Source organism: Leptonychotes weddellii, chromosome 6 (assembly GCF_054177405.1).
Source record: "Leptonychotes weddellii isolate Sample4059 chromosome 6, ASM5417740v2, whole genome shotgun sequence".
Classification (NCBI taxonomy): Eukaryota; Metazoa; Chordata; class Mammalia; order Carnivora; family Phocidae; genus Leptonychotes; species Leptonychotes weddellii.
This window is the reverse complement of record NC_138374.1, coordinates 8,428,166-8,444,242: the sequence shown is the minus strand read 5'-3', so window position 1 is coordinate 8,444,242 and position 16,077 is coordinate 8,428,166. Positions and strand designations below refer to the sequence as shown.

Below are 16,077 nucleotides of genomic sequence, written 5' to 3'. Positions count from 1 at the left end.
AGCTGGGGTCCTGAGGCTCCTCCCTGCCATCATTAGCTTTTCCATTTCTCTCCCATCTACCCTGGTTCCATTTTGAGCCCACATTCCCCTCCATGGCCTTTCCCAAGCCCCCGATGCCAGCTTGTTCCTGGTTGGAAACCACTTGTGAGTTTCCATTTGGTGTCCGTACCTCCTACCTGGGCCCGTGTACTCCAACCTCAGTGCAGGAGAGACTCCCAGCGGCCCGTGGGCCTGCCTTCCCTCCAGCTCCCCTCCAGCAAGCTTCGTGCCCCTCCACCCTGGGAGAAGAGACAGACCGTCTGGGCCTCGGTGCCCTTCCCCAGCAGTCTCCTAGGCCCACCCCCAACCTTGAGGACCATGAGCCCATTTTTAGGATTGTGGGTGGTTCTCCTCCCATCCCAGTTCTTCTGCCCCAGAACAGTGGCACCTTTAAGGTTCTCCCTCGTCAATGGCCTCCACCTCCCCAGTGCGTGTTCCCGGAGGCCCCAGACTCCTTAACCTCGGTTATCAGCACTCGCTGCTTCTGCTTACCTGACCCCAGCCCGCTCTGCCCCCCTCTGCCTGTCTGTCCACGGCGGGGCCTCGCCGGAAAGCCTCTGTAACCAGTCCCTACAACCACGTGGTGGGCACCTACATCCTGCCTCCCCAGGAACATCTTGAGCAGCTTGAAGGAAGGGCGTGTGGGCCTTTACTTCACTCCTAGCTTCCCGGCACTGTGCTATGCACGGAAGGGCTTACTGAATGATAAGTTCGCATTAGTCGTTCTTGTGTAACTTGGTTCCCCTCACAGAAGCGGGTCTTTGTATGCTGAGGCAAAATTCAGAGAATGCCTTGTCTGTAGCAACTAGAAGTAACAGGGCTCCCGGGCAGATGACTGAGGGCGGGTGCCCATTTGGTGTTCTAGACAAGGAAGGCTTCCAAGGCTTTCTTTAGGCTCAGGGAGAAATTACGTCTTGGTGGGTCTACCCCAGACATGGCAGTGGGTGGTGGTGGTGCCCTTGCTCCGTATTGGCCACCCTGTCCTGAGGATCCCCGGGGCTGACCTGCAGCAGGGCAGGGTCTCGGGTCAGTTGGCCCAGCCTCCAAATCAGAGGGCTTGGAGCAGTAATTGTGTAAAAATAGACCAGATGCCCCTTTTCTGATCTGTCTTAGCAATGTCCAGAAAACAAGCCAGGAGGCCAGGTATTTGAATAGTGCCTGCAAATAAAGACACAGGTCCAGGCCTTTCTTATTCTCCCATTTTCTTTTATTAATTGATTTTTCAATTTTTGATTCATTCAACACATAATTACTGAACACGCACTCTATGCCAGGGGCACTGATGGAAAGATGAAGAGGAACTTTCTCTGCCTAGCTAGATGTGTATGAACATCTTCCAACTTATTTTCATTGCTAAGTATAGGAAGGGAACACTCATACACATACACACACACACACACACAAACACACCCCTCAGCACCCACAGTCTGTTTTCTGGCAATGGCTAATTTAGAAAAACAAATGGGCTGGCCAGAATTAAATTTAACATTTCCTTGTAGGAAAAACAAAACAAAACAAAAAAGGTAAACAAAGCTGTTGCCTCTGTCCACAGAGGAAAAGTCACCTTTTCTTTCCAGTTAGCAGTCTGAGAAGTCCAGGAAAGCTGTAAAGTCTCCTCAGTTGGAGTAAAGCCAGAGGCAGGGAAACTTTTCACTTTATTTTTATTTTTTTAAAGATTTTATTTATTTATTTATTTGACAGAGACACACAGCGAGAGCGGGAACACAAGCAGGGGGAATGGGGGAGGGAGAAGCAGGCTTCCCGCAGAGCAGGGAGCCCGATGCGGGGCTTGATCCCAGGACCCTGGGACCATGACCCGAGCCGAAGGCAGACGCTTAACCAACTGAGCCACTCAGGTGCCCCCTTTTCACTTTTTTAAAAGCACATTTTTAATCAAAGTATAAAATGCACACTGACAAGTTCCCAAAGCTGAAGTGGATTTCCACAAAGCACACACAGCTGTGTGCGCGGCACCCGGCCCCAGAGACAGACCCGGCCAGCCACTGAAAGGGTCTTATCTCAGTCCCCACCGTTCCCAGAAAAAGGCAAACAACATCCTGGCTTCCTTTCCTTTCAAGATGTCTTGGCTGCTTTTGAACTTTGTATAAATAGAATCTTACAGTACACATGTTTTAAGGTCTGCCTTCCCTTTCACTCAATGGAGCATCCGTAAACTCCGTCCAGGGACAGATGGCCGGGGAAGGCAAGGGGCGTGCTCAGGGTCCTTCAGCAACGTGGTGGTGGAGTAGGGGCTGACCTGGGTCTCCCTGATCTTCTATTTTGAGATTCTCTGGGTTGAGGGAAAGTCATGAATAGACCTGTAATTCTAATCCTTAACAGATTGATTAATCACTAAATGGGCCCCTCTCCGACACGAGGATGGGTCCCAGCAGTGGGCTTACAACCTCTCCAGAAGGAGGTCACTGAACCCCGCCAGTAAAGCCAATTTCCACATGATCCCAACTCCCAGATGTCCGTGAGCACTGCAGCTGAGTCTCCCCTCCTTCCTCGGCCCTATCCCAGTCTGACCCAATCTTTACAGCACGGGCCAAGGACTCCTCCAGGAAGCCCTCCCAGATCTCACCTGCCTACTGGACAGATTCCTCCTCTGAGCTTCTCTCTTTGCAGAGAGAACAAGAGCACATGCTGACCGTGTGAGTGGGCACTGGCCTGACAAACCCAACACTGTGCTCCCCCCATGCCCTGTGAGGGGAGCCAACCCCACCACACCCCACATCCCTGACGCCTGAGCCTGCCGTTGTCTCCAGGGACATGCTTTGTGACACTGTGTGACAGGGCAGCCAGAAGCCATGTGTCTATTGTGATTAATAAGTGGCATTTGCAGATGTGGCCACAGAGTCATCATGAAACTGGGCACCCCTGGTGTGACAACTCTGATCTCTTAACCAGAACATTCATTTTGAAACAACATGGGAGCCATTAAATGGTTCTGTCTCAGATAGCCAAGCCCTGTGCAGGGAGGTGGATGTATTTGGGGGCAACAGGGCTTCTCATGACCGGACTTCGGTGTTTCTTGCCTTTTTTATTTTTCTCTTGCTCTGACCACACTGTCCCTGCTCCCCTAGAGTTTGGCTTTCTGGAAGCTGAATCTCCTTTGTTTTCAAAGTCCCTAAATATTATTGATCCCTATGCTTTGCCAAGTTTTCACTTCCCTCCTGTGGCTTCTTGGCTTTCCACCCAAACTGGGTAGCCCCAGCGTGTCTTCTTCAATAAGAGTAGAGACGTGGTAGGAGCCCAAGAGTTGTAAAGTGTCTGATGCAGGAGATCCTTACAAAGGGCAGAGAAGATGACCATTACACGGGATTTCTAGAACCAGTTCTGCCTTTGGGCAAAGGTCAAGACCAACTTGGGGTTGTCAAGACATCGAACAGGGTCTCAGTGAATATCTGACAGGAGTTGGCCTGGCAAATAAGCAGGCAACAACAGCAGGTGGGACCCCATAAAGCCCAGGAAAATCAGCTTGCAATAGCCTGGTCTGTGTGCACATGCGTGCGCTGGGGACGGGGATAGCTGGCGTTCCTCGAAGAGACACTGTGGGCAAATGGAGGGAAGGGAGGGCAGGATGGAGGCTGCCAAGTTGGTGGGGCCAGCTCCTCACCCCTTTCATTCACTCAACATATTGCAAGACCACTGAGCGCCAGGCCTTGCAAGAGGAGCCGAGAGTAGGTGAGCAAACAAAACAGATGCCGAGCCCCATCTCTGTGGCATTTACCACCTCAGAAGCAGAGACAGACGATACATTCGGTAAATAAGAGGTACGTTAGCAGACGGCGGCCCGGGTCCTGGCTCCTGGCTGGCTGAAGGTGCCCAGGTCTATACCGAGTTACGTTTTGAAAAAAGCCGTGTTCCATTCTCATCATGAGTTTTTGCCCCAAAATGTGCAACTTTTTTTTTTCAAACTTCCCCTTAAAATATAAACTCTTATTTCATGTATTATTCATAGAAATGATGTTTTGATCCTCCTCCTTTTTTATTGTGGTAAAATATGCAGAACATAAAATTGACCATTTTAACCATTTTTATGTGTTCAGTTCAGTGGCAGTAAAAAAATACCTCACACTGTTGTGCAACCAACCCCTCCTTCCATCTCCAGAATGTTTTTATCTTTCCAAACAGAAACCCTGTGTCCATTCCGTAATTAAGGGCTAGCCATCCCCCTGCCCCAGGACCCACCGCTCTGCTTCTCTGTGAATCCCACTACCCTAGGGACCTCGTGTAGTCGAATCGCATGGTATTCATTCTTTTGTGTTGGGCTTATTTCTCTCAATATAAAGTCCTCAAGGCTCATCCGTGGAGTGTCATGTGTCAGAATTCTGAAGTGTGTATTTTAAGGCTAAAATCTGAAGTCCTGGGGCAATGGGGCCCTGAGTCAGACGCTCGCAGGAAGGGTAAATAACCAACATGTGACGGGATGGGGGAAGTGAGAAGGCTGTGGTGAAGAGCAGCTTTACGATCACAACCTGTCCCAGTCAGAGGGACACTCGTCCTGGGCACTGCCTTTCAGGAAGTCTGGGGGGGATTTGTCCCCGGGCCCTTGAAAGCAGGGCCCAGAGCCAACCTGGGTGTGTCCTGCAGTCTCAAGGCCTATGGACTGTCCTTCCCGAAGGGCTCGTGACCCAAGGGTTTCTTGAAGAACTTGAAGAGGCAGACACCATGGCCTGAAGCTTGCCCCAGAGCAGTCGGTGCTCCCAGAGAGATCTTGGCACACACAGCACTGAGCTCCAGGCGAAGCCATGCCAGCATCTAGTCCCGCCGGCAGACCCATGCACAGAGGCCCCCAAGTTAGGTCAGCTTCCTCTCACTTTGTGTCAAGTGGGGTGAATGCACTCATGGTTGAGCCCGAGATAGTAGGTGCCTTTGCCTCCAGACAGTGGAGAGGAACCAGGGGAGGGGAAAACGCACGGGGCTGTTCTCAGGAGGTCCGGGGAGAGTCCTGGCTCGGCGACAGTCGACCTCACGGGGCTCCAGGGGCGGGGCCGTACTGACTGGTTCCAGGTGTTGGACCACAGCCCTCTGATGCTTATGCTGTCAGATTTTAGAAAATCAGTAGCGGAGGCCACCACTTTCTTCCTCTGAGGTGGCCCCTGGCTTGGACCATTTAGAGTGTGGCAGTGACCATGAACGCCATGCACTTAGCTGGCTTGAGTCCAGGTCCCTTTCCCAGGGACGAGAGGACTGTGGCAGTCATCACGAGGTGGGGAGTCCTTGCTGGTGAACTGTGCCCAGCACCATCACCTTTACTCTTCCCAGCTACCCATGGAGGCACACGTGGCCGTTGTCCCCACGTGACAGGAAGGAGGTTAGAGCTCAGGGAGGCTCAGTCACGTGACTGATGGCCAGCCGGCCCGGGACTGGAACCTGCTGTGTCTTGACTCCAGGGCTAAGCTTGCCGAGGCATGGCTGGACGATGCACGAGCAGATTCATGACCTCGCAAGTCAGCTGCCACCGTTGCCATGTCCCCGTGATCCAGAGGGATCTTAAAGTTCAATGACGTGTCTCAACAGAGCTCTTCCCCAAATCCTCGGAGAGCGGCGGTCTGTCCAGAGAGCTCCTGGCTGATGGGCTGTCGGGCCTGAGCAGCAATCCCAGGGAGACTCAGGGGCCTTGGTTTCCTCTCCCAGCAGCCTTCCCACCAAGCTGCAGAGTTGGTGCCTGGGGGCTTCCGAGTCGCAGGAGAAGTGCTGTCCTCTTACTGTCCTTTCCCTTCTGAGCCGAAACTGTCTATAACCTACAGCTCCAGCAGGTGCTCCTTTCTCGGCAGTGCTGGGCTGTGGGGGCCCTTGCCGAGGATTCTGGCTCATTCCCCAGAGCATTCCCTCCTTGACACCTGCACCCTGCGTGATGGCACCTAGCTTGTTCCTTCGTTAAATGGTGAGAGAGAGGAAGGGAAGGAGACTAAGATATCGTGTTCTTGGGGCCCCGGCATGGCCCACACTAGCCCAGCTCCACCTGCTCCGGGTAGTGGAGGGCTGATTCCAAGATCAATAGGACACTGCATTCCTGAAAGTATCAGCCTTCCTTCCTTTATGCCTGATCTGTCCACTCCCGGAGACTGGTACCCAGTGGATTCTAATTAATGATCCTTGGATTGAATCAACTCATTTGTCGTGGTGTCCCTCTCCCCTCCCACAACGCCTCACCATCCCTAAACTATCTCCTGGGACCGCTCACACGGACAGTCCCAAGAATTCCCATTTGAAAGCAAATGGTCCTCAGCAGGCTGGCGGGCACCCCCCGCCAGAGGCAGGACGCAGGGCCAGAGGTGCATTCAGTCTGGCTGAGACAGGGTGTGATTTGGACATCACTCTTGATTCATGGAAAAATAATCTACAAGAGCCCTTGGCTGGTCTCATACGGATTTGCCTTGAGGGAATGACTTTGCGTTTCCAAAGGGACTTGGAAAAATTACCCCCGTAGTCCCCATTGGTGAAAAGTGACACTTTAATGAAACAAGTTGTTTCAAAACAAGAGTGGTGGGTGTGTGTCTACATGTATGTGTGTTCTCAAAAGGAATCTGATCTCAACCCAGCCCTGACCTCAGCCACGTGTGGAAATTAACTGGCGTTAATATGGGCAGTAACCGCTGAAGGTGTGATTGGGAAACAGCTACTAGAACTTGTTACCCACATTCCTTCATTTTAATCCTACCAGAAAGCACCTTCGAAGGGCCTACATTGGCCACTATTGAAAGGGCAGCCTGTGGAGAGGAGGAATCCGAAGTCCTGGGTTCAAGTCCTCACTGAGCCTTTGTTTTTCATCTGTAAAACGGAGCCGATGACACCTGCCCTGTCTGGCCCACAAGACGTTTGTGAGACCCAAGTGAGAAAATGTATCTCAGAATCCTCTATAAAGTAACTCATTACCGTCAGTCACTTCATAAGTACGCTCCATGCACCTGCCGTGTTGCTCGGCTCCGTGGTGGATGGCAAGGGGGCTAGAACCAGTGTCTTATTATAACCTCTGGGGTCAACCTTCGCCCGGGCTGCCTCAGCGGCCCTCTGCTTCCACACCCCTCACGGGTCCAGAGAGAACCAAGCCCCATCTACCCCTGGCTAGTGAAACCACGAGTGTCTTTGACATGACTTGCACTACCCCTCGCCAGTTCTAGAAAGCAGTGTTATGAATCTCTTGTTCCTCTTTGCACCTCTGCTAAGCTTCCCCAAGAAGTATTCCTTTCTGGATCAGGACACAGGACAGAGCTTGGTGCCGCTCTTCCTTTGCCTGCGTCTGCACGGCATCATTAGAGGTAAGCCCCGCCCAAGGGACTGCCCCCTGGGAAGGCTGCTGGGGACCTGCCCCCCTCCCCCAGCAACTCTTGGGAAAGACCCAGTAGGCATTTTTAAAGGAAGAGGCTGAGCGATGGCATTGTCACTTCCAAGTTGTGTGACTTTGGGAAAGTCACAAACCTGTCTGGTCTCAGTGTCCTTGTCTGTAAAGTGGGGGATAGTCAGAGCTTCGTGAAATACGGTAGTGGATGAAGGGCCCTGTGGATCCTGAAAGCCTGTGCACCTGCCAAGGGCTGTGTGAGTGTCATCTAGCCATGCGCCCCCCTCTTCGAGGAGCATCCCCTCCAGGTCAAGCACTCGGCCGTTGGGGCGAAGCCTGTGGGTCTGTGCTCCAGACCTGGCTTCCTCAGCCTCATGCACTGGGCCTGGCAGAGGCCTCTGTGAGTTGGAAAGAGGAGGAAGCTACTGGGGAGTGTGTTTGGGGCTGCCCAGGTGGCCCCCCAGGGAGACCTTTGCGAATGAAAGGATATTATCCAGACATAATGCGTAACTCTAAAACCCGGGGATAGTTGATGGACCCCAGGTAGTTTTGTCCAAGTTGCTTCTAGACACCCCAAATACACCCACGATCAGACCCCAACCCACCCTTCTTGGGGAGGATTTCGGCCGGGGGGCTATAAACACTTTGGGGGAAAGTGTTCGGTGCCGTCCCATTTGGGCTCCACGCACCTTATGATCCCTGGGGCCCTGGTTAGACCCTCCAATCCTCAACCCTCAGCTCCCTCCTTTTTCTCTCCATAAATTAGCCTTCTGCCGGTCTGTGCTGAATACAGCTATAAAAATGTTCTCTTTGTGTTTCTTCCAAGGCAAAAATCTGGAGGAGTTAAGGCACATTAATTTCTTCCCAGAGTCCTGGCTGATCCGGGTTACAGCCAACCATTACCACGCAGTGAGTGGCCAGCTCAGCAAGGAAACAATTATTGAAATTTATTGCTTTTCTGACTTGGCTTTTTCTGGAGATGTGTTTTGCATTTGAAACCTCTGGGCCTTTGAGGTCGGGATGTTTCTGGCTCCTCCTCCAGGGCAGTGGGGAAAGCCAAGCCTGGAGGGCCAGAGGGGGAGGAGGCCGGGTTAGGAGGAACCCAGGTGCCGGGCGCATTGCACACTATTGACCCGGAGCCTGAGATGGAGTCCGGGAGCACTGGCCACACCGCCCTCTGACCAAGCCCCCAAGACACACATGTAACGGGTGCTTGTTATTGGAAATTTTTAAAATGCAGAGAAATTGAAAAAAAGAAAAGACCTACCCTCAGACCCATCACCCAGAGACAACCACTGCTAAGAACTCATTGTGTTTTATTGGCTGCAAACTCTTCCACCAAGAGCATCTGCTATAAACAATGCTTCTTTGCCTTTCCTTTAGTGTAGACAATTCGTGGTGTTCCTAATCGTTAACGATTATAAGTGACTGTATGATAAACATATTTGCACGTGACAGTTTATTTTACCATACTTAGAATTGTTTTCTTATAGGAGATTCTCAAGAATAGAAAATACTGGCCCAAAAAGGAACATTCATTTTTGTTCTTGATACATATTAAACATTTAGGACCAAGTTACTCTTCCCCCAGTAATGAATGAGCTTGCTTCACTTTGTACATGCTCAGCGATGTAGGGTGTTTTTATTTCGGATCACTTTTGTTAATTGAGAAGTGAACAATGAAATCTCGTTTTTCAATATGCATTTCTTTTATTACTAGATTTACTATTTAATGAATATTTTTCCCATGTGGCATTTCTCCCTTTGTGAATTGTCTATGCGAACTGCTGTACTTCTTGTGTTTCTAATCGTGCATTTCTAGGGATGAAGTAGGGCAGTGTTTGAGTTCTGAGGATTTATGAGTCACTGGTTAAAATTCAATTCAGCCCAACAAATACCTATTGTAATGTGCAAACCACAGTGCCCAGTGTCGCTGCCCAGCAGACAATGACTCCATGGAACCGAGCCTCTGTGGGACGTAACTCACATCTATGCTCTAAGAGCAGAGTTGAGGCGGAGACCGTCCTTGGGGCTGGACACCTCAGGAAGTCCCCCCACCCAACCATTTCTGTTCTTCTGACCCAGCCCACCTCCTTTCTTTAGCCCCTTGCTGCCAGTGTCCTGAGCCTGCCATGTGGGATCATGCTTGTGACTTTATGGCCATCATCATTCTCTGCATCGTGATCAGGCTATTTATGTACACATTTTATTTCCCTGGTGAGACTGCTCAGGCATGTTTCTCATTCTCACCTTTGCATCCTCTCAAAGCACTGAGCACAGTACCGCACATAGTAGGCTTCAACAAATACTACAGCCTGGATTAGTGGCTGAGTGTGGGATCCAGAGACAGAACTCTTTTTCAAGCAGGTTTGGGGTTGTGGGATCAGTGAACTGATGTACAGATGGTGAGAGATGTATCCAGGTGAGCTTGTGTGCTTCTCTTTCAGCTGGAGAGTGGGGGCGACATGGTCCATGTGAAAGATTTTACCACCCAAGCTATGAGATTCGGACTGCTCTTTAACCAGGTACAGACCACTGGGCCCAAGCAAGGGGAAGGATTGTCCCCTTCCACACTTGGTTAAGGACCTTTGTATAATCGCTTCTTACCTCTCTTAGCAAGGCCAGGGCAGAAAAGGAAATTGTCGTGTCTCCTTCTGCATGTTCACCACATCCTAGGAAATGAAATTCACAAGACAGGGGCCTGGGACAGACTGTTCATTGACTTGGTGTGCACATCCAAAATTTCTCCTTGAGGGGGACTAACTGTCCTAGTTTTACAGGGATGGAGGAGTTTCCCTGGGATGCAGGGCTTTCTGTTCTAAAACCAAGAAAGGCTTGGGCAAACTGGGATGAACTGGTTGTTCTCTTCCCCACAAACATCAAGACTTGCCAACTGCTCGATGAGAGATTCCACTCCAACCCTGTGTTTACGGTTACAAGGGGGAACCTATTTTTTTTTTAAGATTTTATTTATTTATTTGACAGAGAAAGAGACAGCGAGAGAGGGAACACAAGCAGGGGGAGTGGGAGAGGGAGAAGCAGGCTTCCCGTGGAGCATGGAGCCCGATGGTGGGGCTGGATCCCAGGACCCTGGGATCATTACCTGAGCGAAAGGCAGACAGACGCTTAACGACTGAGCCACCCAGGTGCCCTGTGGGGGGGAACCTATTCTGGGTGGATATTTTGATGGGTCCCCCAAATCCAAGCAGCAGGGGGTCAGGGAGCTTGGCTGCAAGGCTCAGTCGCCAGGGGAGTATGCAGGGCCAGTGGTTGCATTCTTCTTGGGTTCCCTGAAGAGGCACAGTTCTCCAAGAAATTGCTGTTCTCCGACATTTTTAAAAGCCACCCCAGTAGTGATCTCAAAAGAATTTGTGTTTCAGGGACTTGGGGCTCTGAATCTATCATCAGAGACTCCCCTCTGGGTCAGGCCTGGATGGGCTGGGTCTCCCCCCTTGCTTGCAGAGACCTGCCTAAGTAGACAGACCGCCGACCGCAGGGGTCAGGACACCTCGCAATACCATGAGTATGGAGTGTCTTTTAGACCCATCAAATTAGAGCAAATGCTTTGTTCCAAAGGTCCGCAAGCCCCTGAACATCTAAGAACATGCCTAACTCGTTCTTCTCCCCACTAGAGGATGCACAGAGCAGTTAATATGTCACTGAGTGCTAACCTGGGGGATTTGTGAAGTCACTACAATTTGGCTCTTCCTAGGCTAAAATTGCTGTTGTGTTTTAAATCAGCTGTCAAATTAGTCACTTTTGTCTTAGCTAGAATTTGTTTTACTGTGTCCTCTTGCCGTTGAACACTGAAGATTCTTTTCTCTGTCCCTTTGTTGTTTATCCTTCCCAATTTAGGAGTATACAACGCATTCAGAAATGATTGCCATATATGGATTCTTCTTTGAGATAAAGGGGATCAAACATGATACTACCTCTTATAGTTTTTACATGCAGGTAAGGACAGAGCCCAGGAAAGCTGTGTCTCAGATAGAGTCAATTCATACTAAATCAATAATAATTGATTAATCATTCATTAATAATGAACATGGAACGTGTTGTAAGCCTGGCGCTAATCATGCTCATATAATGTGATTGTCATTTGACTTGTACAACCTTGGGAGGTTGCTGTTGTTGGCCTGTTTAACAGATGAAGATCTCCAAATTGCACGTCTTCATGTTCGTATGGCCTCTATTGACAAAGCTGGGGTTAAATTCTAGACTCTGACTCCACATTTGGGGCTCAGTTCATCTTCAGTTCATACGTGGTGGGTGATCCTTTACTGATGGCCACTCTTCAATGGAGGTAACACGTAGTGCCCACAAGGGAAGAGGGAATGGAATTGTTGAAAGAGGCAGAGTAGGGCGGTGGACAGGACACTGGCGAAGTCAGGAGGGCAGATGGCTTCGCCTCGGGGCTCTTGCTAGACTTTTGGAAGAGCACTGTGTTTAAGAGCAGAGAGCTGAAGTCAAGCTGTGTGGTGAGCTGCGTGACCTTGGCAAGCCGATGAACCTCCTTCCCTATGTCCAGCGTCCTGAGCTTTAAGATGGAGAAGGTAATAGGACCCACCTCCCTTGGCTGTGGGCAGTATTACTGGGTTAATTTGCGCAAAGGCCATAGAACGGGGCCTGACACAAAAAGCGCTCTGTGATGATGATGACATTGACCATGACAACTGTGACCAGGGACCACTGTGTTCCACTTAGGATTTGCTTTATAAGTCTCTAAGACATCAAGCTCCTTGAGAAACCATATCTCATTCATCTTTTTCTTATCACCACTAATCATAGTACCCGGCATGCAGGGGATGTATGTTTGTATCACGAGTGGATAAATGCATGAGTGAAGAAAACGAGAGTTTTAGCCCCAGCTTTGCCACCACCTCATTACGTGCCCTTGAGTGAGTCACATCTCTTCCTTGCGTCAGTTCTTGGTCTTCAGTGACTCAGGCACTTCCCTACATAATGGATTTTACTGGATGGAAGAGATGAATCCTATAACAACGCCCATTGAAATGCTCATGTGAATACTATGTTGGTTTTTAAATTCGGGCCAAGCAGTAGTGAAGAACTTCCAATTCAATGCAGCTTGACCTAAAAGCATTTTTCTGGGTTCACCAAACCCCAGTCTGTGAGCCAGTGGTTTTGTATGGTGAGGGCTCCATGGCGAGCTGATTCAGCAGTAGCAGCTGTTAGGAAATGGGGCCCTGGGGGAATACCCTCTTGCTCTCCGCACACATCATATGGGAGAGTCAACGAACCAGGTGTTGCTAACTCTGGGTCACCCCACTTTCAGTTTCACCTAAGGCGGATCACCCTCTTTGCAGAGAGTAAGGCACACTGACTCGGCGTTCCCGTCCTTGCTCTGTGAACATGGCCCCGTTAGCCTGAGAGCGGAGCGCTTGGTGAGGTACGAGATCAGAGCCCAGACCCTGGTGGACGGCAAGTGGCAGGAGTTCAGGACCAACCAGATCACCCAGAAGTTTGGGTTCGTCAAGCCATCCTGCAAAAGCCATGTGAGTGTCTGTCTTTGACTTTTCTCCTTAATGTCCTTTGTGCTCTTTTTCTCCTCCACCCCTTGTTGGGGATCCCTGACTTTGCATCTCCAGGGGACCCTTGCTCACTTTTTAAAAGATAATCACAGCTCCACACCACGCTAGAGAGAGAGATTGAATGAAAAGCTGAGGACATTGAAAACTCTCACTATAACACCAGATCCATTTTATAAATGTCAAAGGGTACTGTATTGGAGGAGGGGAGATTTGGTGGAGTGTATCTGCCACTACCATCCCCGCTGTTGCCTGCACATCTCCTGGGATGTGCACCAAGATCCGTGGCCTGGCCCACCTGCCTCAGTGGCCGCACCAGCATCCAGGTGGATCCCCTACCTGGCCTGGCTCCTGACAGGTGAAATCCAAAGATTGCCAGAGAGCCTGTTCGTAGTCCTAGAAGGAACCTGTGAGTTCCAGGACGTCCGGGGGCCTCCCTTGCTGCCGTGTAGGGAATGGGACTCAGCTTTAAGCCAGGGAGTCATTCCCAAGCCTGACTGCACACCAGAACACTTGGCCCTTTGCGTGGTCTGCAGGCCTGAGCTCCACCCAGCTCCTGAGACCAGATATTTTGCGGTGGGGCCCAGGCATCGGCATTGTTTAAAGCTTCCCAAGCTATTCTCTGTGATGTCAGAAACCAGAATAGCAATTTCCGTTGTGGAGGTGGGTGCAGGGAAGCCAGGATATTGGCCGGGAGAGAATATGAAGAGGATTTCTGAGGTGCCTGAAACGTTCTTTATTATGGTCAGCCAGGAGGACTCACTCATGAAAATTCACCAAGCCGGACCCTTAAGAAGTGTGTACTTTATTGTATTTATGTTATACTTAACTTTTTTAGAGTTTGTTTCAAAGACCTTCCCTAGGTGGTTCCAATGCGCAGCCACAGTTGGGAATGACCACCTTACACACCTGTGAAGGCCTCTCTCTCCCCTTCTCAAGAGGGCAATTGTGTTCATCCTAAAAGCCCCATTTGCTTTGTTTTGTTTCATCTTTTAGGCCTTGAAAGTCCAAACTGTGGGCATCCCAATCTATGCAAGTTTTTCATTCATCTTCCCAATATCTTGACAATTTCCAGAAGAATCTACGGGATTTCTTTTCTTCCACCAGTCTGCATAAAAGAAAATAAAATGACATTGAAGGGACCGCTCAAGCATTCAGCTGACTTTCCTAGTTGGCCATGGTCTTAGTAGAACTTTGCCCACGTCTCAGTCAGGTTGCTGTCACAGAGTACCACACGCTGGGGGGCTTATAAACAACAAACGTTTATCGCTCACAATTCTGGAGGCTGGGCGTCCAAGATCAAGATGCTGGCGTATTAAGGGTAGGGTCTGGAGAAGACTCGCTTCCTGGTTCATAGACGGCCATCTTCTCGCTCAGTCCTCACATGGTGGAAGGGACAAGGGGGCTCTCTGGGGACACTTTGTAAGGGTTAGAGTGGTGCCCTTGTGACCTAATCACCTCCCAAAGGCCCTACCTCCTAATACCATCACCTTTGGGGGTTAAGATTGAACACAGGAGTTCTGGGGAGATGTTCAACCCGGAGCACCATATTTGTATCATTTGTGGATGGAAAATACCAAACCTGAGTTCCATTCGCCATCCTTGACCTCAGAGCACCTGGAGGCCAGCCCTAATTTGTTGCCTGTATAGGAGCACTGTAATGGGAGCATCAGCAATGACAACATACTCCAACTGGGAGCACCAAGCGCTCTCCTTTTCATGATGCATCTCTACCTGCTGCACAGGACACACCTGATCTCTGTCCCTCAGTTTTAGTGCAGCCAGAACAAGAAGCAGGAAGGGAAGGGAGAAGTTACAAGGTACAGAGTGACTTATTGATCATCTACCTTTTTAAATGGAGCTCAGTGGTTTGGAGAAAGTGAGTTAGAGAGCCTTTCTTCCCACTTTGTGCATTAGTTTTCTATTGCAGGGTAACAAAGTACCATAAATTCAGTGGCTTAAAACAACACACATTTATTATTTCACAATTGTTCCAGGTCAGGAGTCCAGGTAGCTTTGCTGGGTCCCTTGTTCAGGGTCTCCCAACTTTACAGTCTAGGGGCAGTGGGGCTGTGTTCTCATCTGAAGACATGACTGGGGAGAACCCGTGTCCAAGCTCATGAGGTTGGCAGATTCATTTTCTTGCAGCTGCATAACTGAGGGCCTGGCTGCTTGCTGGCTGTTGGGAGAAGGCCATCCAGGCCCCAGCGGCCCCCACAGTCCCCTGCCAGGCCTCTCTCTCTATATAGACACTTTGAAGCATGGCTGTTTGTCCTTCAAGACCAGCAGGAGAGTCTCTCTCGTGCTAGTCTGCTAAGACAGAGTCTTGTATGATGTAAGGTAACCTTGGGAGTGACATCCCATCACCTTAGCCATATTTTCTGGACTAGAAGTGAGTCACATGTTGCACCCACACTCAAGGGAAGAGGATTATACAAGGGGTCATCTCAGGGTGTGTCCACTGCAGTGGGTTATCCAGTGTCTTTGGAAAAGTGATGGAACATCCTTGATGCTGTGCATACAACAAGGTGGGTAAATTTAGTCTAATGACCACCTTAGAATCAGACATGGGCCGAGGGAAACCCTTCCCAGCAAAGGACCGATGCCCCGTGCAGGGTGACCTGGGAGGGAGAGAGGCTGGTGGGAAGATGGGAAGGCAGCCCAGTGGAAGATTTGGAGAGGATCCAGTGCATTCATTCCCACATGCATCCCCACTTCTCTTCTGCAAGTCCTATCCCATCTTCCTCACCTGCTTGCTTCTGACCAGGTCCAGCCCATGGGAAGAGGTAGCGGGGACTTGAAGGACAAGAGACTGGGAGAAGCCGACATTTTCAGCAACTGCTGTGTCTCCTTCATGGCTTCTGCCTGGCAACCTCCTGCCATGGTCCCAATGCCACCAAATGGCCCTGCTTCTGGGTCTGTGTCCCTTCAGTCTGAGGGGCAGTGCAGGCTTCAGTTGGGGTTTCCCCATTCTCCTGTTTGCCTTCTTAGTTCTTCCTTCATCCCCATAATCAGTTCTCTGTATCGTATTTATACTGTTTGAAATCCCTGGAGTCCCCTGTGCTTTCCAGACAAATCCTTGATATAAAGGGTTTTGATAAGTCGGTCAGTGTGGCCCAGTGGGGTAGAGTGTTGGAAAGTACTGCCTCGATTATTCTTCCCATCCCTGCAGGGCTGGGGCAAGGGTGAGGCAAGGGAGGCACT

At 50.3% G+C, this 16,077-nt stretch overlaps 1 protein-coding gene across 1 annotated transcript in view; it reads left to right on the top strand.

Moving 5' to 3' along the window:
• The window catches only part of BTBD16 (BTB domain containing 16), a 45,585-nt gene extending 30,307 nt beyond the window's left edge, over positions 1–15,278 (top strand). The window contains exons 12-17 of the mRNA XM_081823059.1: positions 7,216–7,307; positions 8,154–8,236; positions 9,775–9,852; positions 11,183–11,281; positions 12,652–12,840; positions 13,870–15,278. Coding sequence (XP_081679185.1) covers positions 7,216–7,307; positions 8,154–8,236; positions 9,775–9,852; positions 11,183–11,281; positions 12,652–12,840; positions 13,870–13,938 — 610 coding nt within the window. The 3' untranslated portion in view covers positions 13,939–15,278. The remainder of the gene's footprint in view (positions 1–7,215; positions 7,308–8,153; positions 8,237–9,774; positions 9,853–11,182; positions 11,282–12,651; positions 12,841–13,869) is intronic.
• The last annotated feature ends 799 nt before the right edge of the window (positions 15,279–16,077 follow it).